General features: G+C 45.0%; 1 protein-coding gene across 4 annotated transcripts in view; it reads left to right on the top strand.

Annotated features, from left to right (window-relative positions):
* Positions 1 to 23,703, top strand: part of sash1a (SAM and SH3 domain containing 1a) — a 136,889-nt gene that overhangs the window by 33,174 nt on the left and 80,012 nt on the right. The window contains exon 2 of one of the 4 annotated variants that reach the window (XM_084030940.1): positions 5,063 to 5,117. The exons of the other annotated variants lie outside the window; for them this stretch is intronic. Within the exon in view, the coding sequence (XP_083887066.1) occupies positions 5,063 to 5,101 (39 nt within the window). The 3' untranslated portion in view covers positions 5,102 to 5,117. Of the gene's footprint in view, positions 1 to 5,062; positions 5,118 to 23,703 lie in introns of those variants that run through there. 4 annotated transcript variants of the gene reach the window in all.

Below are 23,703 nucleotides of genomic sequence, written 5' to 3'. Positions count from 1 at the left end.
AGAGGCAAGGAATGGAAACATCTCTCGTCTTGTGTTTCACGCGTTCACTGTGTCACGATTCTCAAAAGGCGTTGAATGAGTCCCATCTCGTATTTTATTCTAAGTTAGACTTGTTGGCTGCGGTGCAACCTCTGGAGCAGCGAGGGAGCCTCGAACACTACACCCACGCACAGACAGAGAGGAGGCCAGCATGTGTAGGTGAAGACCGCCAAGCTGTTCGTTACTTGTGTTTCTCCTGAGCTGAAAGGAATACTTCACCGGTGGAAACATGAATCATGTAAACATGAAACATGCAAAATAAATTAAAAATTTGGTGCCTTCTTGACCGAGAAAAGGCAGACAGTGACTTTTTGGCGCATGTGGATGGAAGACAACAACCCCCACAATGCACAGCTCCGCAGGCCACTCCCACTATACTGCGGCTGGTAGAGATGTGATAGTGTTGTAGTCTCACCCCGTCTAACCAAAGCAGCCACCGATGAGGCAAAATGACGACATTTGCGTCATCGGCTCTATTTCAGAATCGAATTCGGAGCTCTGGGGGAAATATGGAAATGATGCACGACCATTCAAAAATACTCCCGGGTTTCTAACGATACAAAGCTTAATGCACATGGGTGTAGTACCCCTTTAAGTACATTTTAACCGACTGGTATGTGTCACTTTATCATAGCCTTGTTTGGTGGTAAAGCTTAACCGCAGCTCCACTAACACGACACCGCGTAACGAAACGCTGCTCCCTTATACGCTTTGATGACCTCATACACACCCAAACTCCACGGGTGTTTTTTTTTTTATCATGCACGCGGCACTTTTAATATGCAAACATTACACTAAAGCGACCGGAGAGCAGATTATGATGCGGGGGGAACCTCATCTCTGACAGATGCCACAGGAACCCCGTGACGTTCGCTTGATTAACGGCGTGGATTGGCGTGCTCCTGCTGTCGGCTATGTAGGTCAGACAAATTAAAAAGTGGAGTTTTTCACTTCGACGTAGCGGTGCCTGCAAACAGCTTTCACAGCATGTAGCATGTCAGCGGTAGAGTGCATGTCAAGTACTTATATGACTATTCCATACATGCTAAATACTCTCGGGGTTTGCTATCTTCATCTTGCTGGAAGATGGTGCCTTTGATGAGTTGGAATAGCTGTCAGAGAAAGTTATGCACGTTGCCAGTGGCGATGAGTTTGTTGTGTATCTCTTCGGCCCCCTCTCTTTGAGTTGGTGTTGCCTGGGGCTGGTCTTTGTGGCTAGTGTACAACCGGCGTCGTCAGGGAGATGGATGGACGGTGGCTGTCGGGTTGGCTCTCGGATCGCGCTGCACTTTCACGGGCGGCTCTTTCAACAGGGGGAGACACGCCAGCAGCAGGGAGGATGGATGGGGTCGGATGAAGGCGGAGAGTCTGGATTAATGAGGGGCGTCTGGTGACTGATGGGGCGACATCAGGAGACGGCTGTTTCAATTTCAGCCTCCTCGCTTTTACATCCCGTCGACGTTATTCATCAGGCAGAAGTACCGAATCACTCCTGCTCCTGTCTTCAAACCACTCGTCACGTTTTTCTTTTTGTTTCCCTTGTTTCCTGTGAGTGGCTCCGGCCTTTCTCCTCATGTGACTTCTTGACCTTTCAGCAGTAAACCTCTTATTGTAACAGCACCATAAGCTGTCTTCACATGTAAAAACTAGCTTTGTTCCCGAGGCTTTTCTATTACGCCGGGAGCGTGAGAGCCGCCGCTTCTCCAGTGTCGTCGGGATGAAGTGTAAACAGACACAAGTGCCTCTCACTCTCCGGCTAAGCAGTCCTGGGAGGCCGGGTCGTAAATTGTGGCCCACCTTCCCTCCGGGTCCACCTCGTTGCCCCCTCTCTCCTTTCTCATCCTATCCAACCTCCCCAGTGGGACCATTATAATCAGTATGATGGTGTGTGTGTGTGTGCCTCCACAACTGCTCTCTGGAGTGGGGGGGGGGGGGGGGCATGAGGAGCAGAAGAGGGAGAGATGAGAGGAGGAGATGAGCGATGAGAGGAGATATGAGGAGAGGGGGAAGGGACACAAGGAGCACATTAACTATTTATGGGCACTACCCTCATGGATAATGGGAATTACATCTGTTTTAATTATTGATGGCCTAACCGGCTGTCTTTATACGCGTCTCCTCTGGGGACTGAGCTGCCTGACAGACACATCCCATTGTTGTTGTTTATGTATGATGAGGACGCACATGTGGATTGGTCCGAGGCACTCCACTAATAATATTTGGTTCTCAATACGTTTTCCCCATCTCCTGATTCATAAGCATGGCTTTCATTTAATTCTGATACAGTGAGATTGAATATAATTTTTTTCCGTGTGACCGGCCTTTGGCTTGTGTGGAAGGGGAAGCATTTAAGGTGATCTCACTGTACTGGTTTTCACCGGCAAAATACGACCACGGATTTGACAAACTGGAACCCGCCTATCTACGAGGATAAATATTTGGGAAACTAAACCGGTGCACCTGCACAGATGGGGGAGCATGTGTATGTCGGATTTTCCTTTAACACAAAGTCTTTATCTTTCAAGGGGAACAGATTTTATGTTCGCTGAAAACTTGGCCGGCTTGAGTTTCTGCTCCTTCTCTCTTGCCAGTCATCTCTCGAGTCTTTTCTGTACTCAGATTCGTTGCCAACTGGCCCTCAGTCAGCTTCATTGTGAGAAGGTATTGGTGTAGCAGATGGCACTGCAAGGAGCCCGAGGTATCTCAAGAAAACAGAGGTCCTGGCTTCGTTGCAAGTCGGAGGAAGATTATTTTCACTGGAGATGAACTCCAAGTTTGTGTGTCCTCTCGCTCGTCTTGCATTTCAGTGTGAAGGTGTTTGCTGTGTGTGTGTGTGTGTGTCCTTTATTTATAGATGCAGTTGCTCAGACCGAGACATCTCTCTTTCTACGTTCTTCTAATGGGCCCTCAGAGAGTTGCTATTGAAAGGCGGGAGGAGACACAGACAGTTATCAGTACCTGCCTTCTGCTCGCCATCATTAGCGTCACCACCAAACATCTCTCACCTGCTATTGCTGGGCCGTGTATATAAGAAGCATGGATATGTATTCAAATGTGCCGATGCACGCGCGCCACTCTGAGGCAGCGCTTTCTTAATGCCGAAGATGAAGACGTCCTTAAAGAGCGCCCTCTCCTCGCTGAATTACAGTCTGGCCTTTTCTAGACGAGCTGGCTGATTAATGGGTCCTATTAAAGACCGTCTGCTGGACGTGGATTGTGGGAGGAAGCGGCGGGAGACGAGTAGCGGGGACGGGCGAGGGCTCGTCCTCCCCGCTGATGGATGGCCTCAGAAAATGGTCCTTACCACATGTGTCATACAGCATCTGGAGACGTATTGATGTGCTACAGGGGTGGGCCGGCGCTGTTACAGCAGGCTGCGTCGAGAAGTGAGAGAGGGGAAAGCATGAATGGGGTAGATGGGGTGTCTCGGAACGGTATATTCAAATTCAGAAATCAAGGTAAAGCGGACCGGGCAGAGAACAAGTGTGTTAATCAGCCAAGTGACAAATACTAATAGGGTGACGAGTGGATCTAAATGAAGAGAAGTGGTCCGGCACCTCTTACTGAGGTGTTATCTTACTAAGCGTGTAGTGTATTATCGTCCTCATTAGAGCATGTCCCGTGGTTAATTATTGATCAGCTATGCAGAGATAAGTCACTCACCAAAGGCCTCACGCTGGGCTTTGAGGCTCAACACTTCTCCCTGCTGGGCACCGACACACAGGCACACACACACACACACACACACACACACACACACACACACACACACACACACACAAGCTGCTAATCATTGTTTAGTCTCACACCAGCATGTCTCACTCCCAGCGTTAATGTATATTTAACAGGCTCACTGCGAATCCCCGACTACGGTTTAGTTTAATAGAAGGAGAAACTCCAGAGACCATGTGGTTTATTAGCGCTCCGATTGCTGTTAATGTCAGAATTGTGTTATAATGGAACGATGCTGCTCTCAATAAAAGGGCCTGCTTGTCATTTTATTCCTCACCTGATCACGTGCCCAATAACCATAAATCTTCAATACTATAATGACCTGTTTTCAGTCCCTTGTTCGTGTTTTCGTGCTGCAATTGTCAGTGTTGAATTCTCCCATGGGACACGGCGTAGCATCAAACGTGTGTCTGAAGGCATTCTGCAGCATGCCATTCTACTTTATCTCTGCACTAAAGGAAAACATCAATCCCACTTGTTTTCTCCAGATTTGGCCACATGATATCTACAGATGCGGAGTACCAATCAGATAACGTGAGAGCAAGATTGCCGGGACACTAAAAATCCCCTGTGTCTGATTGAAAGTCACTGATAGCAGAAAGCACAGAATGCTGTATTGGCTTTGACGGAGAAACTGTATTTAATGCGGCTTGATCACGTTGAGCCGATTAATAATCCGAGCCAGCGAATCAACAAACCGCCCTGTGTCTGTTGTGGCACCTCCTTTAGACGGTCAGGAGTCTGTTTTGGAAATATTATTATATTACTCACAATCAGACATGCCTGTGGTGGAGTGTTTGACCAGTTCAGGGACTGTCGGCCCATTAACCCCCCCAGTGGACGGACAGGTAACAAGATACGGGGCATGATGAATCCGACGATCCCCGAGGTCGCCGACTCTGTTCTTTGTTCCTTGCCTTTTGTTCCCGTGTGCATACGCCGGCTCGCCATCGCTCTGCATTTGACAACTAGACATTCGTATCTGGTTTTATGGCGTCTTGACTGCACTCGAGAGCAGACTCAAGGTCACACGCACATTTCAACACATCCTCGTCCTTTGTTATATTAACGGAGCCCCTTTTTTTTATTATTAGTGCCTGATAAATGGACACGCTCTTAGCCCAGCAGATGAAAACGGTCCCATCTAAACAAACCCCCGAGATACATTGGGATGATATAAAGTGGCATTCTGTCTCAAACGGAGGAAACAAAGGGAACACTAGCCCGCTTGGTAACTCGTGATATAATTGAGTGTGCAGTCATTGATTTTCTTGTCCCTCCTCTCCTGCAGGTAAGTGGATGTGTTTTGCCGCGAGGGGTCCGAGGGTAGGTGTGTGTGTGTGTGTGTGTGTGTGTGTGTGTGTGTGTGTGTGTGTGTGTGTGTGTGTGTGTGTGTTGAACACGGAGTCATTTTTCAACACGTTCCCACTCCTCTTTATACCCACCAGAGATTCTGTTATTCTTTTGTACTTCTGTCGACTGGATAACTTTCCTCTTGGTGCATCGACACACACAGACCTGTAAAGGTGAAAGGTGAATTATGTAGAATTGATTAAGGGGCTTTCACTGTATCCGAACTCAATTGGATATAAGCAGCTAATGGATTTTGCTGCCTGTCAGTCGCATCCATCAATGTTCCATATCTGTTGTTGTTCTAAAAATGATTCACCACTAATGAAGGAGCAATGTATGGAGTCAGTAGCAAAGCACCTGCATCGCCCTCGAGCATCGTCTTTATAGAACCATAATATGACTTGACAAATAATATATTTTATATATTCAATAAACTGGCTTCACTGCTCCCCTTCGCAATATTTAAAAGACAGTAATTTCACACTCTCTCTCTCTGGGTTAACCTCTGCCCACTGAGAAACCCTCTTAGAGCCCCAAACCGGCGAGCTGAACAAAGCTAAAGACTGTGCAGCAGCCGCCGCCGCCGCCACTCGCTCTGTGACTGACGTGGAAATAAAAGCGCTCCGTGGAGTGAAAGTGAAATAATTGTTTAACAGACAACCTGACAAGCAAGACAAAGGCAGGAGTGGGCCGAATGAGACCTCTTTCCTTTTGATTATGCAAAGCGGCTCTCCTCTCTGTATGTGATGCAGTGCATTGTGGGTAGTCATTACGCTGGATCAATCTCCGTGATTGGCCAGAGACACGTTTTCCTCCGACTGGATCCGTCCGTTCAGCAGCAGGCATGCGGGGATCTGTTCCAGTAAAGGTAATGGGGGAGTGTGAGAGACAGCTGCTGCTGTACAGCCCCGTTTACTTTCTCCACGGCAACAGATGATTGTACTTATAGACTTTGCCACACATTGCCAGAATACCGTGCACTGAACCACTGTGGAGGAAGAGGCTTTATGAGCCACAGTTATTTAACTATGCTAGTATGTTTAGGCATCAGCAGCAGGTGTCCACTCAGCCATTCAGAGGCCATACAGTAATGAGGAGATTACAGCTAAATACAAGAGACTCTGATCATAGAGGGAGCAGATATTCTCTGAACTACAGACGGTCATCGAATACATTTTTTCAATCCGAATACAGCTCCGTGCCTCACTGTGTGGAAGAGACTCAGGTTGGCAACAGCAGGCTTGATTTAGACTGTGTAATATGTTACAAATAAATACAAAGATTAACATTTTTTAGCTGGTTTTCATGAAAATAATACCCTATTAGAGATAGCAACTTGGTAGCAGCAATAACAGTGCAGCAGCAAATTAGACAGAACTTAAAGGAATTAAAATCCCAGTGTATAATATACACCGTTGTCCATAAAGTTTATTCCTATTTAAATGCATCAGGAATCACTTTTTGACCAGGTGCAATGGTGACATTTTGCATCCCGATTATCCAGGGGAAATAAATTCATGCATATTATTTGTTTGGCGCGATAAAAAACGAGACATTTTTAAATACTTCCAACTTTATTGGCGACCCTGTATATGTGTTAACATAGAATTGAGTATAATGACCTCATGGTCAAAGGCAGCTTCATTACAAAACGGGTTGTTTATTCAGGCGAAATCCACCGCCGTCCTTGCCAGAGACTTTACAAAACAGACAAAAGACGAACCCCACTACAGGTAGAAGGACGAGCAGAAGGTGTGATGAAAAACACGTCCTGCGAATTGGAAAAGGCCACGCCGCCGACACGTGCGTGGCCCTGCGTCTGTCAGACTCAGCTTTCCTCCTCGCCGTCGTTGCGGCGTCCACCAGGCATTGAGCTTCTTTGCTAAGTTCAATTTACTTGATTTGTGTGGCTTACCATCCGCCTGGGATGGTTTCTCCACATGGGATTAGTGTTATTCTGTGCACATGCATTTATTCTAAGTCACACGCATGAAAGGAGGTGATAGGCCGGACGAGAGGGACCGACTACCTTCTGATAAAACATTTAAGTCCAAAACGCTAACGTACCATTCAGAATATTATCTTGTGAAATAGTTGAACTGCCTTTTCTTTGGCGGAAGCTTCAGTTATCAATTATCCAATTAGTTTAAATGTCTTGTGTGGGGGGAAAAAACGAGGCAATCATCTCAATGTTATGAACTAGTAATCTCCGGCATATCAAATATTGTCTAATGAAGGTCAGAATAACAACTACAGGGTGTAATGTGGTTTTTCCAAATTGAGGATGCGGCTAATTCAGTAGTACAACATTAGCATTTCAGTTTGGAGCACAGAGGGGGAGAGCATCGTTTCATTTAAGTGATTGACCTTTTATTCAGTTGATTTCTTCTCCCGGTTGAGCAGGTGTCGTAAATATCAAGATGTTCAGGGAGACAATTAACCTTCACGCCAAACGATTTCCATATTTTAATCTGCAGCATCGATTAAAAAGCACCTATTCATCCGAAGCTTTGAATAGCGAAGTTTCTTTTCCATCCAATTTCATCTTCTGACCGAAACACAAAGAAAATATGTATTATATATATATATATATATATATATATATATATAATACATATTTTCTTATATATATATATATATATTTCATTTTCTGTGAAGCATATCTGGGCGTTTGATAGAATTGTTTCTGCTATCCAAACGTCTCATAAATGAACCAACAAAACTCCGGAGTGGCACGGATCACCCCGAATATCCGGGACAGTTAATAATCAGTTTCTCGTCCAGAAACAACAGCAGAGCCTGCATGTTTCCTTCTTTTCCCCCGAGCCCAACCTGTTTTTTAATCACCGGTGAGTGATCCCCTCTCGGTAATCTTGTTTGGTGTAAACACACACACACGCTTCCACACATGATACGTGCATGACGGCTGGATTGGGAGTTCGTTAGCTCAATGTGCAGAACACAAACACGCTACTGAGCTGCCATGTGTCCCAAATTAGACCTCGCAGAGTCACACGCATTCCAACTTAAAAAAAACAAAACTCCTTCGTATGTATCAAATGTCGCTCCGAGATCTCCGAGACCCTATTGGAGATTATGTCCTTCTAGATATAATCTGTTTGTCACGAATGTTTTGTTTATGCACATTGTGCCATGTGATTTTTTTCCCCCCTCTCTCTGTTGTGAGCAAAAGCTGTCATGAAGGAAAACCTCGTCGGGATTCGTGTCTGACAGTGAATTCCTGGAATGTCAGAGTGCGGCGGTGAGGAATGTGTGCCGGGGTTGCGTGTATCACGCTCAGCTGGCCTGGAGCTGACATGACAGTCCGCTAAAGCCCCTTTAAGCCGCCCCTCCACCACAACTGTGTCGTGTTGACATTGTCTCCGGCAGGAAGCTGCACCGGCGTCCACACTGCACAACAACACGACGCCTTTCGCAACCGAGAGCAACGATGTTGTGTGTGTGGAGGATTTTCTTTCTTTTTTTTCCTTCCCTCAGTTTGATCTTTGATCTTCCGATGTTGAGATTCAGATGTTTGAAAGGAAGCACAAGAAGGGCAGAGGTGGATTTCAGGAGGCCGACCTGAACTTTCATAAGAAATCTATATACACGAAGGATGAAGGGTTATGGGTGTGTGTTCATTCATACTTGATAGATGACACGGGGTCTGAAGCCTGTGAGATGAGACTAAAGGGAGGCATCAAGGTGTAGCAGTGTGCTCAGACCTTACTGTAACACTTTTTTCAGTTATTTCAATTAATATTAACTAGGGGTGGGTAAAAATATCGATACGGCAATATATCGCGATACTTTGCCACCCAATACAATATTGATTTTTCAACTCCAAGGATCGATTTAAAAAAAAAGATTCATGTTTAGATGCATTGTGAATGCAGTACTTTATCCTTTTTCATTTTATTTTCAATATTTATTCCATTGAATTTCATGGGAATTATTCAAATGGAGAGGCTGTTTTGAATGAAAAATGTTTGCCTCATTTTGTCCTCTGATCAATATCATCTGATGTACATAAACAGGTATCTGTGTTTTCATCTTTATTTAAATCGCAATATCGATATATCGTGATACGTATCGTATCTTGACCAAAGTATCGTGATACGTATCATATCGTGGGGTTCTTGCCAATACTCACCCCTAATCTTAACGATATAAAACAATAAAGATTTATACCCTGGTTTTTTATTGTGGCCAGTCATGAAGGTCACCCGTCTAAATACAAAAGAAAAAGAGATTTTTCACAGTATCAGATGTTGCGCCTCATTCATATTGATTATATCCTGAGCACGGTGCATAACAAGTGAAACAATGCCCGTGTCGATGCTGTTCGGAGGTTCTAAGTCAAACAAAACGGCCCTTTTAGTGATTTTATCTCACTCCTCCACGCAGATCTGCTCTCTTCATGATACCTAGTTATGAAATCCAGATGGATTGAGACCTTTTTCTTTCATTCCACCATACTTTCATTAGCATTCGTTGTGGCACACCTCATCAGCAATTCAAGGTGTGTCATCTCCAGATAAACAGTCGGTCTGCTCTGCATTCACTCCCCCCGTAATTGCGCCGGCAGAAGCGTGTATCTATCTGCAGGCGACGCACGTGCCCGCGTCCACTGGCCCGCGTCGAGACCAAAACCATCCGCTCTCCTCACAGATGGCCCCGGATCTGCCCCGGCACACAGGAGCGGCTTCGCCTTAAACAGGGGAATTCAGTTAAACCTCACGCAGGGAGACCAAAAACAGCAGAACAACCGCAGCATAGCTGTTGACTGGATGATCATTCAGTTGTTGTTTTTTGAACCCCATCATGGCTTGGCATCCTCGTTAAATGTTTGCAGCGGTGGGGAGGCCGGGGTCGGCGTTACCATCCCCTCCACAGACCTGCGGTTAATCAGTTCATTTTGCCTTAGTGTGTTAAATACCGACCGTCTGGTTGGTAAACTTGTCAAACGTAACTAATAAACTCCGTGGCCCCCGCGGCCCCTCACACTGCTCTGCTACTAAGGGCCCTCCATTCATGCACCAGCAACCATGTAACACGGTTTATCATGCAGCACCAAAAATAACTCATCCACAGCGGAGGGACATCTTAAGAAGAAGAACATTGGATGTGACTTAAACGAAACCGCCGTAACGACAACATTAGCGCCGGCGTGTCTTACACCTGTCCAAACTGACAAAATTCCCAAGATCAAAAGATACAATGGTGTGGGGAATGTAAACATTGGATCAGGCGGGACCCGGAGGATGACAGGGAAAGAGGTAGTTTGTGCCGTGATGAAAATCTTGCAGATAAACACCCTTTCTTATGGTAATTAGATGACGCCGAGGATGACAGCCATTGGCTGCGGCGGGGAAGAGGGCTCTTCAGGAGCCATTGGCTTTTGTTGTCGATGGCTGGCAGCTGGAAAACCCATAAAGAAATGGAAGCCTTTCGAGAGGCACCGGGCCCTGAAACAGATTTTATGTGGGACTGGTTTTTGCCAGCCAGAATGGAAGACGAGAGAGATGCGGTCGTCTGCAGAATGGCCTCGAGAGCACCACTAAATTTCCTGCAGAGAAATGGGAGTCATTATCGGTACCTCATTTAGAGCGGGATCATCAGTTTTTTTTCTAAATGTTATTTTTGGCTTTATACCGGATTTCTCGCTGCATATAATATGTTTTATATTGAAAACCGGACAAAAGTGATGCCATATTTAGTGCCTCTTTTCATTCAATGTCAACTGATAGATCTACGGGGAGATTTAGTGGGTTTATAGTTGTTTATTTGCCAACTCCACGTCTGTTTGTGTTTACTTAATTATCTCTGTCTACTAAAAGCTTTAACAATCACCTTTGCACAGCTGCTCCACACGCAGCCTTTGGAGCTGGATGTTCTCTACACCCCAGTGACTCCAGGAGAACGTTTCATCTTTCCATTTCAGTCTGTGAATACGTGCATACATATATGCTCCTGTTTCTGTTCGGAATCGGTCCAATTTGCAAATAAATTGTCATGTTACAATTTTACACCCTCTGTTTACAACCTCACTGTTCACACATAATGCAAATTGATATATATTATATGTGCTGCACTTACAGTAGTGCTTTTTTTTGTACTTCCTCCATCCTAGTCATTCTGTCCCTTTTTGTCCTCCCCACCAGAGACGGGGGGGATTTCCATCCTGATTCAGTGGGAGAGAAGCATTGCTAATAATTCCTGGCAATCACAGAGCCCAAGTCTGATCAATAGGAGAGACAGAGGCAGCAGGCTGCCATCCAGCCCAGCCCCTGATAGCCGCTATTAAGAGTGGCCACAAACACCAGAGCCACATACTATCCCTCTGCGGTCTCCTCCCATACGCCACCGACGGATGACTAATGGGGCCATGATTGTGTGCCTCCAATTATACGTTGTTTATTCCTCAAGAGTTTGGATGGTTTGTTTGTAATCAAGCGGCGACGTTTTTTACCACTAAATCTTTAATAATTTTTCACTGCGTTTTTTTTTTTTTTTTTTGCCCACAGCGTAGCGGCAGCTGCCATCTCCATTGTAATCTATAACATATGCCTCATCTCCGAGGCCAGTGCAGTTCAGTCACTTCCAGAGGAAGCTTTGCTTCACTCAAACACGCTGGCAAACAGATGGCGTGCCAACAGAAAAGCGCTTCCTAGTGAGAGAAACGGGGGAAAAAAAGGAATCTATAGCACAATAAAGTCTTACCGCATATAACACAATTAGCTTGTATGCCAGCGCTTCCTCGCCAGGCGTTACGTTCAACCTCAGTCACACAATCCATGTACGCTGGAAACGATATCTGTGTAAGAAGGGGGCAGCAATTACTGCAGCTTTTTATCATTTTTATACCCCGAGAGCAGTTGTAGAAAGGTGGAGGGTTTCAATGCTCGGGGCACAGAATGAAATAGTATGCAGGGTAGCCTCGCATGTGAGGCTGCGACCTGTTAATGGTTCGGGTGTCTGACCCATCGCCTGAGAGATGCACGGCCCTCTTTATACTCTTAGAAATGGAATTGAAGCAACACAAAGGGTCTGCTGCTTAAACAAGCCTAGGGAGTAGAGGCAGCGGATGGTCTTATTATTAAACGTAGACAGATTTTTCTTTCGTCTCTCCATCAATCTTGGCTTGAATTTTTTATCGTGATGCTTCGGTCTTTGTTACTAAGTCCAGAGACCATTTATAGCAGCTTTGTCCCTCCCCTGGGGGGTCGCGGTGCATCGCCTTTACACTTTATTTTCACTAATACAGATGAGATTCAGCCTCTTATTCTACTTTTTGATTCACTTACCTAAACACCGATTTTATTCGATAATCCTTTGTTTAATTTCCTCTCTGGGAAAACAACCCTACAATTTACATGATGGTTGTGCATCTCATTACAAATGGGATTTAGTCCAAATTTAGTAAAGGGACTTAGATTAAAGCTGAGTGCATAATCCCTCTCCAGCCCCGTGGCTGAGCCCTATTGATGAATCATTCTCTGGAGAGGTAGAGGGGATCAATAGGCAAACGGCATCATTGATCCGGACTGCTTTGAAGTCATGTCTCTCCCAGCCAGAGATCCCCTATCTCTCAGATCCCCGCTGTCACCCCCACCCCCCTTGTCTCGTCTCGTTAATGGCTCTCATAAAGCAGCAACCCTGTTTGCAGTATATGCAGCCGTGTATTCGAAGCAAGCAGCCAATTTGACTGAGTAAGTAATCCATTTTATGCTTGTATCAATGCGACCACAGAAACGGGAGATGTGACGTTATATCGCTGTCAAAGAGGAAATGATGAAGTAGTTTCTGCCACGGTGGTGTTTATGTCCAGGACTGTGTACATTATTATTGAAAGGGTTTTTTTTGGGGGGGATGAGGCTCGGTGATGAGGTATGAAGTCCTAATATACTGTGTTCTCACCGCAGTAACATGTCCCAGATGTGCAGCAGGGAAGGTTGCACCGGTGACATCATCACAGCGGTCCAGACCGACATGAGCATCCCTCCGACGGGCATGCCACCGTATGATTATGTGGTTCTTTGCAGGAATCCTCCGTCTCTCCTCAGAATGCTTTGTAACAGAGGAGAGATTCAATATACCCAAGGTGTGGAAATCCAACTTTTCCAGACTGGAGTTCAGATAGTGATCGTTAGCGAAGTGCAACATGTTTTTTTTTAGTATTCCTTAAACCTCTGCATTCATTTCTTTCTTTTTTTTAAAATCATAAACCAGTTTTTCTTTTTCTATTTTTTTTCTGTAAAAGCCATTCCTCCCTCCGCCACAATGTGCTGACAGAAGCAGTTATCACAGCTCCCAATAATGTGAGCGTTTCCACTGCCGAGCACAATGAAAGGCTTTGGGAAGTCTTGTCAAATCCATTTATTTTACAACAATGGGCTCTAATGGAGAAGACCCGATGGGATTTTATTTTTTTCCATTCCCTGGTTCAATAGTAGAGTGCATTGTCAAGTTTCATTGGTTTTAGCCCACTTTTTTTTCTTTTTTTTTTACAAAAATGTAGCAAATGACAGTCAAGGTTTTATTATCATTATTTGAGTTTTTAGTGCAGACTTGAGCAGTGCAAACATCACTGGAATAAAAGCAAAACAAACCGTGTTGATTGGAGCTGTTTTGACTTGAGGCTTTCTATTTGATTTGATTAGATGTAGAAATATGTTTTTTATCTTTTGGGCCACTTCCAGTTCCATCACCATAAAAACAATCATTTGGATTCTCTGCACTGAAAATCTGAAAAAGTCAAAAGTCCAGCATTCCCTCTAAAGCGCCACACACGATCTGTGTAACCTAAAGAGACGGAGTTAATTGCAGACATTTTCAAATTACATTCTAACAATAACTACATCTTTTATGACTCACCTCGTTTAAACAATTAGATAATAATCCCGTAATTGAACGCAGTCGTTTGCTAATGAAAGCCAGTTGTTACATCTAACACTAAAACAAAAGCCTGTAAGTTCTCTCCATGTCGCAATAATACCTCTCTTCTCTGGGCATTTTACCAAAGACTCAAACAGGGCCATATGCTGAACGTAGCAGCTGCATCAAACATTTAGAGTGCATCATTGTGCTGAGGGCAGTTTCTTTGTGTGTGTGTGTGAATAAAAATAGGCAACGTAATGATCTGCACCGCCTCTTGCAAAGGCACGAGAATGAGAATTACGCCCGCTAACAGCAGGAATAAATGACCAGCAGGAGCATTTAGCTATTAAAGCCGAGTGTTGACCTGAGTGACCTTTTACATGTAGATATATTCTGCTCCCGTCTGCTCTCAGCCCCACATAGTATATCGATTGACCCAAAGATCAGTGAAGGCCACAGTAAAGGACTGCCAGTGAGGTCATAGAAAATGTAACGTCCCCCCAATATAACATGAATTTAATTTTAAAAACTGGAAGTGATTTGGTTGTTATTGTATTTGTCTATTCAAATCCAAATCTAGTACTTATGATCTAGTACTATGTCATACTTCAGCTAAGTGTTGTGTAATAGAGTAGAAACATTATTTTTTATTTTTTTACTTTTTAGATACTTAATGACTAATAACTATATTAACATAGCATTCAAACTCTATGAATGTTGGTTTGTGCTATCTTTATTTATAGATACATCTATATGATTTTTTACTTGACAGGGAAATGTTTATTTATGTTAGTAGCAGATCATGTAAAGTTAAAAAATATACTGACTGTGAGGATTTAGAGATTCTAAATTGGCAAATTAGTTATGCTGGAAACGCTATCTGATATCCGACCTGCTGAATTTTAATGAACTTTTCTGTTTCAATCAAGCACCAAAGTCTAGTTTGTTTAAGTTATTTGGTGCTGCTTGTATTTTTTGTGCAATATAAATCATTTCATTTTTATATGTGAAACACTGTTGCTGCAAAAGTCACAGCGTTTAAATGTGGGGAGCGTCACGTGTTCTTCTGACGGTATAAATCTCTACCGACTGAGCCACGCCTCCCGCCCCAAATCCTACGATCCTCACAAAACAGAGAGGAGTGAACACCCACGAAACAAATCAGCAGATCATGGATCAGCCCTCTGTATTCACCTTGAGTTTGCTAGAATCCATTCTCCTCCTTGCTTAAAGAGCTCTGTGTCCATGTGTGTGGACAGACACAGGCATCTTTGTCTACAAGCATCCACCGCCTCCGGCTGCCGTTCAGCCGGTAGCAGCCAGCGGCGGCGGTCCCGGCCCAGAGGGAGTTGTTTATTTGAAGGAGGCGGTCGATGGCACAGATTGCCCAGCGAGGCTGTAATTACAGCGAAATCTGAAATGGCAGCACTTGGAAACGGATGAACCGGTCAATAAGTCACCGCAGCCTTCCAGCGGGAGCCCCGTTGTTCTCACACCTGGTCATTTTCACCCCTCTGTAAAGTTAATACTCGCAGAGAGACGACGGCAACAATTGATTGTTGTGGTGTTAACTGAAATCTAAAGTTCTGTGAGCGATCGATGCGAGGGTTTGTCCGCGGCGCGGCGATTGCTCATATTTCCCCGGCTGTTTGTCTGAGTTGACTTCAGATTGAGGTTTGTGTCGTTCTGTCTTTTTCAGCGTCGACATTAAAGCTGCAACTTTTTGCAGCAAGTTAATGTAATATCTTCTATCTAACCTCAGTCTCACGTTGCTGTTTGATTGCATTGATTGGCAAATTAATCTATATCTTATGAATCTATAAAATATCAGAAAATAGTCGTCACAAGTCAAAACCCAAAGGCGTGTGTGTGTGTGCTAAACAACGTATAATATTAATAAATCATCCATGTGATGATTAGCTTTATGCTCATTAACTAATAAAATAATTGACTAATCACTCAGCACGGCATTCATGCAATAAATGACTTCATAAACTAGTTGGAAGGTAATGGATTTGTCATTTTGCTGATGCATTGTTCGATCTAAAAGTGATGCGTTATAATAAAGATATGAGATAATCATGATAAAGATGAAGGTCCTCTGCCTGTTGCTCGTCAGAGGGATGCAGGTTCACACTCGCGTCCTTACAAGTACGCCAACGTGTACTTGAGCGGCTCCTTGATTGGCCTCACGCGGCTCCACCGAGCAAAGATTACTGCCTCTCTGCATGACACGGCGTCTGAGGGCCAGACGAAGCAGGGCATCGACGTCACCGCCCAGCATCCCACTCTCTTCATCTTCACTCCTCCTCCTCCTCTCTTGTCATTACTGAAGACAACTGGGACACAATCTGCCTCCCAGATATAGAAGGGTTTTTTTTGGAAAGCTGGACCTTTCTTTTGCACCACTCTCTCTGTCTCTCTGGATCACTCGCTCTGCTTTCTCTTGGCCTGCCCTGCATTCTGCACCATGCATTGATCTAATTGGTGATGAAATCTTATGGAAGTACAGAAGGAGATGGACGCCTAAATGCCGAGGGGGGGGCGACGGAAATCTAGGACAGAACTCAAGTCTCAACTTTATCTAAAAGAAAAACAAAAAAAATCCTCCTCCATCATTTAAAATGCCATTTGTTGTTATAATCCTACAACTCTGCTTAGGCTTATGAGGATCTCATTAAATCCACTCAGCTGTTTAAATCTTCAGAGGACTCATGAACTTGCCCTCCACCAGAACCCCTTTCAGACTCGAAATCCAGATTTCATTTTTTTCCGGTATTGTACAATAAGTCCCACGAGAATGCGAAATGCATGCATTATGATTTTAATGAGTTTAGCAGTCATCCGTGGCGTATACGGAGCCTCTGTGGTCTGAACCTGCTTATTATTCATGACTTCTCGGTAATTGTGATTGTGCTTTTGTTTCTGCACAAATCTGACACCGCTATCATCCGACTGCGTGGAAACAATGAGTTCAAATCTGTGACGTGGATACGTAAATGCAAAACTTTTTCTTTTTTTGTTTGTTTCATTAAAAGTTTTTCTGGGCCCTCAGACCGGAGACAGTCTGGAGTAAACTCAGCCGTCACCCAGGTCGACCTTGTCCTTGTATTTCAGCTACTTAACCACCGGCGGCACATTGTTACAGGAGCACAGATGTCTGCCGAAAGGGCCGCGGGGCGAAGCGAGAGAGCGTTGTAAAAATGAAACGAGAGAATTTATTTATTTATTTGCCTGTTTGTTTATTTCCTCTGTCACTGCCATACCGTCGCAGAGTGCCACATGGCAGCGGGGGCCCCAGGGAGGGGACGAGGATTTGTGAGAGCGGATGCTTGAGTGAATACCGCGGAGTGGAGGCCGCCTCTAACTGGGCGAGACACTTAAGAAAATGCGTCGTGGGATGCTTTTGGAGTGTAAATGCAGGTTGACAGCTTTGTAAAGTAAGAACACAATTAGCATACAGCACAGAAGGTGCAGTTTATTAAAATAAGATGTCGTTTTTCTTTGTGGACTGTCCAGTCCACTTCATCTGCATATGTAATGGGGGGGCCCTGGCAAGGAGGACGGAGCAGCAGATGGTACTGTCACCTGGAGTGGCTGCGTAATGATAGACGGCCACCTGTGCTTGGTGCGTCTCACACAAGGAGTTCTCTGTGTTATGTGTTGCATGCTGGAAACGCGAAGGGAAATTGGCTAAAGCTGCCCCGATGTGCTCTTTCTAGTCGCTAAGGAGATTACCGAGCCAAATCTCGCCGAGCCGTTGATCAAACGTGTCCGTGTGTAGGAATACAGATACTTAAATATTACTTAAATCTGAGCACTACGGGACAATCCCCATAAAGCGACGCCACACACATACACAAGTTTGCATCCAAACTTGTGTACGGTATGGAAACTTCCAGATCCGCAGCACACGCCGCTTATCTTTTCCATTTCTTGCGACAGCATCACCATCATTTTTTTTTTCATCAAACTGCGGTGTGCAAATAAGCCAGCGAGCGGCCGCAGACTGTGCGAGAAAGTGTACGGTAGTCTGTAACTTCAGTGCTGGCAAAACAACCTCGACCTGAAATGTTGCCCAGACATCATTAGAGACGGCAGACATGGAACCTAAACATCTCATTACTCACACTTGTTGTGCATGATTCTGGGATTCGGGGAAAAAGGGTGGCAGAGGGAGTCTTCTCCATCTGACATTTGCCCTGAAACATTTTGCAGCTTTGGGAGGATATTAGCTTACTAAAAAGTTCCTAACATTTGCTACAGATGTTATTTCCCCTGCGGAGCAAAGTGTAGGTTATCCAACAGCAGGATACTGGCATCATAACTGGAAGTGACAGTTCAGGACGTATATGTTTCTCTTCAAGGAAAAAAAAGGCATGAAGGGTTTCTGATAAGCGACTTCTGTTTTGACAAGTCAAATAATTGTCCTCAACATCAGGTGTTGATTGCTACATCTGGCATGTGGTGTGCATATGTGCTTACTGAGGTAAATATCCAAATATCCATCTGCCAACGGAGTTCATTCCCGGCAATGAGAGAGAGTGCAGCTCATATATCCTGCTCTCCCCCAGCTTGCCTTTTATTATCTCCCCCCTAGTAAGGAGGGGGGGACTCTCGGGGAGCTGTCATCCATCGCCATCCATTATCTCTCCAGCTAGCCGTGGATGGCTGAGCACCATCAGGCCTGTGGCGCACAGTGGGACTCTGGGTTAGCAGGGGGGCTCCGAGTCACGACGGCTCGCTCGCACCACTGTGAGGCTCCCGGGCCTCCCGTCGTACGCCACCACGCTGCCGGGCCGAGGAGTCTGTCCGCCTGACCTGCATGCTTCTGTTTATTTTAATACGTTTCAGTTCATCTGCATGGACGGTATCATTCAGACAGATTTACTGTACCATAAGGCTGAATGTTACGCTAGCCGGGTTTCAGCTCCCAGCTCCAGAGCTGCGTTTGAACTCCTCAGACTCCTCCGTGCACGGATCGGTTGAGGTTGTTGCATCACGTTGGATGTTGCTGGTGCTTAAGTGGATTTGAAGACTCTGCAGAACAAGCAACAGCGGCACAGTGTCTTGTTTGCCTGCTCGGCTTTCATCGAGTCTTTATTATCGTGAGGCGGTGCCAAAGCACGGCAATTCATTTTCACAGGCGCCCATCATTTCACTATTAAGTAAACCGTTTGTATCTCTTCGGTTATTATGCTTTATTGTAATTACTGCACAGCCAAAATAATTTTGCATGGAAAAGCCCTTCAGGATTTTAATGAAGTGAGCGGCACTCCTGGGAGTGGAAGACTGGATGCGGGGAGGAATGCATGATTAATCCTTAAAAAAATGCCTCTGGAATGCACGTCACTTGGTCTCGATCCAGTCTCGGATCAAAGAACCAGAAAAAAGCGGTGTACCCAGCAGTATGATTACCTTTGTTAAAGTATGATAAATCATGTAATGGATTTGATACCGCATGTCTTACTGTTCCTCATGAATCATCATGTCTTTTGAGCTTGGGTAATATTTCACATACCATGGTATTAATCATGTCATTATGTTGATTTGGTGGAATTTTCAAATTGTGGAATGCAGTCCTCTATGGTGGAAAAACGGTTCTGAAATTACTTTTTTATGCTAGTTAATTGTTTGTTAATTGGGATCCAATGTAGTAGAAAACATAATATTAGACTTTATTTGATAGAAAATCACATTTCCGCCAAAAATGCATCTTATACTGAGGCTGGAATTTGTCATTCTTTGTAATCAGACATTCTCTTTGTTGAGTGTTTTCATATCCTTGACATGCAGCAATGTCTCTTCTGAGGGAACTCTTTAGTCATCAACATCTGCCCCAAAGATCAGAGCTTTGAACTGCAGCAAAATGCTCTGCACGAGGCACGGCGATGAAATATTCAGCAGCGCCCACGACTTGATTTGGGAATTATGTCCAAAACGTTGCAGCGCAAATGAATCTCGCAAGTTTTTTTCGCTCTATCGCAAGATTTACTCCACTTGGCGCTTTAAGTGGGTCAAACCAGAAAATAGGAAAAATACTCTTTGCTTTCACGCTCTGCATCCGGTCACGGCAGTCGACGCCTTTAAATGTAGAGGAAATAAATAACCGTTCAAAAGGGCTAGAATAATTTGAATGCATTCCATCTCTATGTTCAGTCAGCTCTCATTGTCCCAGAATGCACTCCTGCTCCTGCCAACCAAGTTTTTTACAGCGGTCCAATCCAATAACCACGTCGTTGTGTGTCAATAATCGGCAGCCTTTCAGGAAAAGGGAAGGGTCTTCAGCCTCGAGGCCTCGGCTGCCCTCTGTAATAATACGTTTATTGGTATGTCTGTTTGCTCTCTCTCTCTCTCTCTCTCTCTCTCTCTCTCTCTCTCTCTCTGTCTCTCTCCCACACACGCAGGAATGCACGTCACAAGCTCTGCTAACCCGTGTTCACACCATGACCGGCTTGCTTGAATGTTTTCGGACCATCTGGTTGTCTCTCACAGCGTTTGGGACTATCTCTCTGTTTTTGCTTTCCATCGCATCGCGTTGCTTTTTCCACCATTATCACCACAGGTTAGTGAGCATAAATGAAGTAGCATCAAACAAAGAGAGTTAAAAGTTGAGCCTAACAATGAAACGCAGCTGTTTGTTTATAAGACGGTTCCTCCTGTAGCCGCTCGGATAAATGATGGAGGAACCCGGGAGAGGTTTGAATCGCAGTTGTGATCTACTTTGCATTTATGATGCTGGACTATTGTTTGGTGGAACAAAGCTGCATCTGCAGGGTCAAAAGGACACATTGAAAGCACCTCCAGTTTATACCCTATGATACTGAACTCTGGATCTGTGTGACTGGTCTCAGACGTTAACATGAAGGTATGTGGGCCTCCGGCAGCTAGGTGAATCACAAACCCACAAAGACCAAAGACACTCGCACAAGCGGGCCCGAACACTAATTAAGGACTCCGCTGATATCGATTTTTTATTTTCCAGCCCTCAGTTTCAGTTGCAGTTTGTCGGTCCACATGTAGCACACAAACATTAGCTGTGTCACATGAATCTAACATCCGTGTGTAATTGCCCTGCTCATGGAACGGGATCGCATCGATTCACTGAACTCAGTGGACGTCTCGTTTCCTCCTCACTTACTCATCCTCCCATGTTGATGCTTCACCTCCCCAGCCACCGACACTTCACCTGAAACGGGCTCTCGGAGCAGATGACACGACTCCGAGCTTGTTCCAGCAGGCGCTTTAGGAAAAAACTCCCGCCTTTGACCGCCGCCGTAGCGCGGAGCTCATCCGTTACCCGGCGACAGCTTGATGAATGTGTCAGGCAGCTTAATTAGAGTTTGTGTTATTCGGATCGTCCCCTTGTTGGACAGAGTTATTACCTCTGCGTGCGATCCGATGCGATTATTCAGCGCTTCGATGAGAACGACGTGATGAAATGTTATTTCTTGCACGAGCGCGGTGGGTAACGAGCCCCCCCCCCAACAAGACGGATTGCTGATTGATCACGGCCGCTGCTTTTATGATTGTGATTCAGAAAAGGCTGCAGGCGCTTCAACATTCTTGGCCAATGGAAAAGTGACAGACAGACAGCTGGTTTCTGACTTGTCAAGCATGTCGTCATTGGCTTTCTTTTTTCACCAGTATGTATTGAGGTATTAAACAAAAAAAAGATGTCTTTTCAGTGGCGTGAAAAACGTAGAAAACATGTCTGTTCTCATTCCGCTGATCCCAAGTCGGCTTATTCTTTGTTGCACGTGATGCTTTTGTAGTTTAGCTTCAATAAAACTAGAAAGAATTGTGAAGGAGCTATTTTTAAGACGTGTCCACGGTGAGAAGACTCACAGATCCCAGATGCGTTGACAGCGGTTGCATCTAATGGGCGCGCTGCCATTGAAATATGTGCACATACACGTCAAAGCGAGCGCGGCTCTATGTGCTGGGAGCCGGTGTGCGTCAGCTGGAGAAGAGCTTCAGCCTGACTCGGGGGTCGCAGATCAGTGCAGATACGGCTTGAAAGCATGTTGTTGCCGGCGCCTCTTCTTTGATGCGTCACCGTTCCAGGCTGAACATGACGGGCCCTGTCTTCTCCCACCTCATTCTTCTTTATCACAAGGCCCCATGCTGGGGATGGCGGGGAAAAAAACTAATTATTCATCCTGCTGTTGAAACAAAGAGCTGATGAGGGAAGATCTAGATCCTATCGGTATTGTCTTTGCCAGGTTGCAGATGCAAGAGATTTCTGATTATTTTTGCAGGCTAAATTGGGTTTGTTTGTCTTTTTAGAACAAGGTAGTTCTTTTGAGAGTGTTTTGTAGTTGTTATGACAGCGGAGATGTAACCTTGGGATAAATGTAATTGTTTGTTGACGTGGCTGGCATTTTTAAACCTGCGCTGGGAGGCAGTTAAGACCTTGAAGGACAAAAAAGCTATGTTAAAGCCGTAATAGGATAAACCAGCATCCCCTTTCATAGACAGCCAACACACTCGCCTGCACACACACACACATGCATGCATGCAAACAAGCAAACACACACACACACACACATGGATGTTTCATTTGCATTGGCACACACACTTGGAAACATCCACGCTAACCGTCATACCTCGTTGCCCCTGCAAAGTTCCACGTACATCCATCACCTGTCAGTACAGAGTGAGTGTGAGATGATGATGGATGGCTGGATGTTTCCACAGAGTGGAGCCGAGGAAGTGTGTGTGTGTGTGTGTGTGTGTGTGTGCGTATCCTGCGTTGCCGGAGAGCATCCCCGGTTTCGCCTCGGGTGTCGTCTCCGACCCGGAGGTTAATTGTCAGAGTCAGTCACCATGAAAAAGTCGTGTAAAAAAGTCAGACGCGTAAACCTGCGGCTGCAGGGAAGGACTGTTTTTATGCAAAGTGACGCGAGGCTGTAGCGGAGACGACGAGCTCATCTGCTCCAGTGTAAATGTTATGGATTTACCTTGTTTGCTTGAATGTAGTTTTGATGCTGAGCTCAGCAGGAGGTAAATGAAAATTCATGAGGGAAAGACACATCTCCTCGACTGCTCCGAGCAAACCTTGTAATGGAGGGAGAAGTGGGGTCGCCAGCAACCTCCTCAACTGCTGCAGACCGACATACATCCAGACACATCAGGGGGGTTTCTTCTTCTTCTTCATCGTAATGTGTGTACACAACCACTCGCAGCCAAACAGGTTCAGTTTTCTGCGTTTTTTTTTCCTCGCATCCGTCAAAAGCCAAAAGAGATTTGTTTAAGCCACGGTCTCTGCAAAGATCATTCTCAAAAATGGCATCCGATAAACTGATTAAATTCATCTCCCGGCACGAAGCACTTCACCGATAAATGCATACAGAGATGGAGAATTTACAGATGGATTCTGACAGATGATTGCAGAACAGCGTGGATTCAGGCACGGGATGTATGGAATGTTAGACGCTGGGGATTGTGTTCATGTCCTTTTATCCATGAGCCCCAATGCACCCATGTAAATAATTAAATGACGTCTGGTTTAGCACAACATACAGAATAATTATACACATCAGACTCAGTGTGAAAGATGTCTGTGCGTTACAATTTTTATTGAATGATGGATTAAAAAAGAGTGCCTTTATAGTAGAGGCTCTGTTAACATTAGAAGACATTTTACACTTTTTTGTTATATATAACCAGAGATTTTTTGGGGCTTCGAGCTTCACA

Source organism: Eutrigla gurnardus (genome assembly GCF_963514095.1).
Source record: "Eutrigla gurnardus genome assembly, chromosome: 16".
Taxonomy (NCBI): domain Eukaryota; kingdom Metazoa; phylum Chordata; class Actinopteri; order Perciformes; family Triglidae; genus Eutrigla; species Eutrigla gurnardus.
The sequence above is the reverse complement of the archived record's forward strand: the minus strand, read 5'-3'. Positions and strand labels throughout refer to the sequence as shown.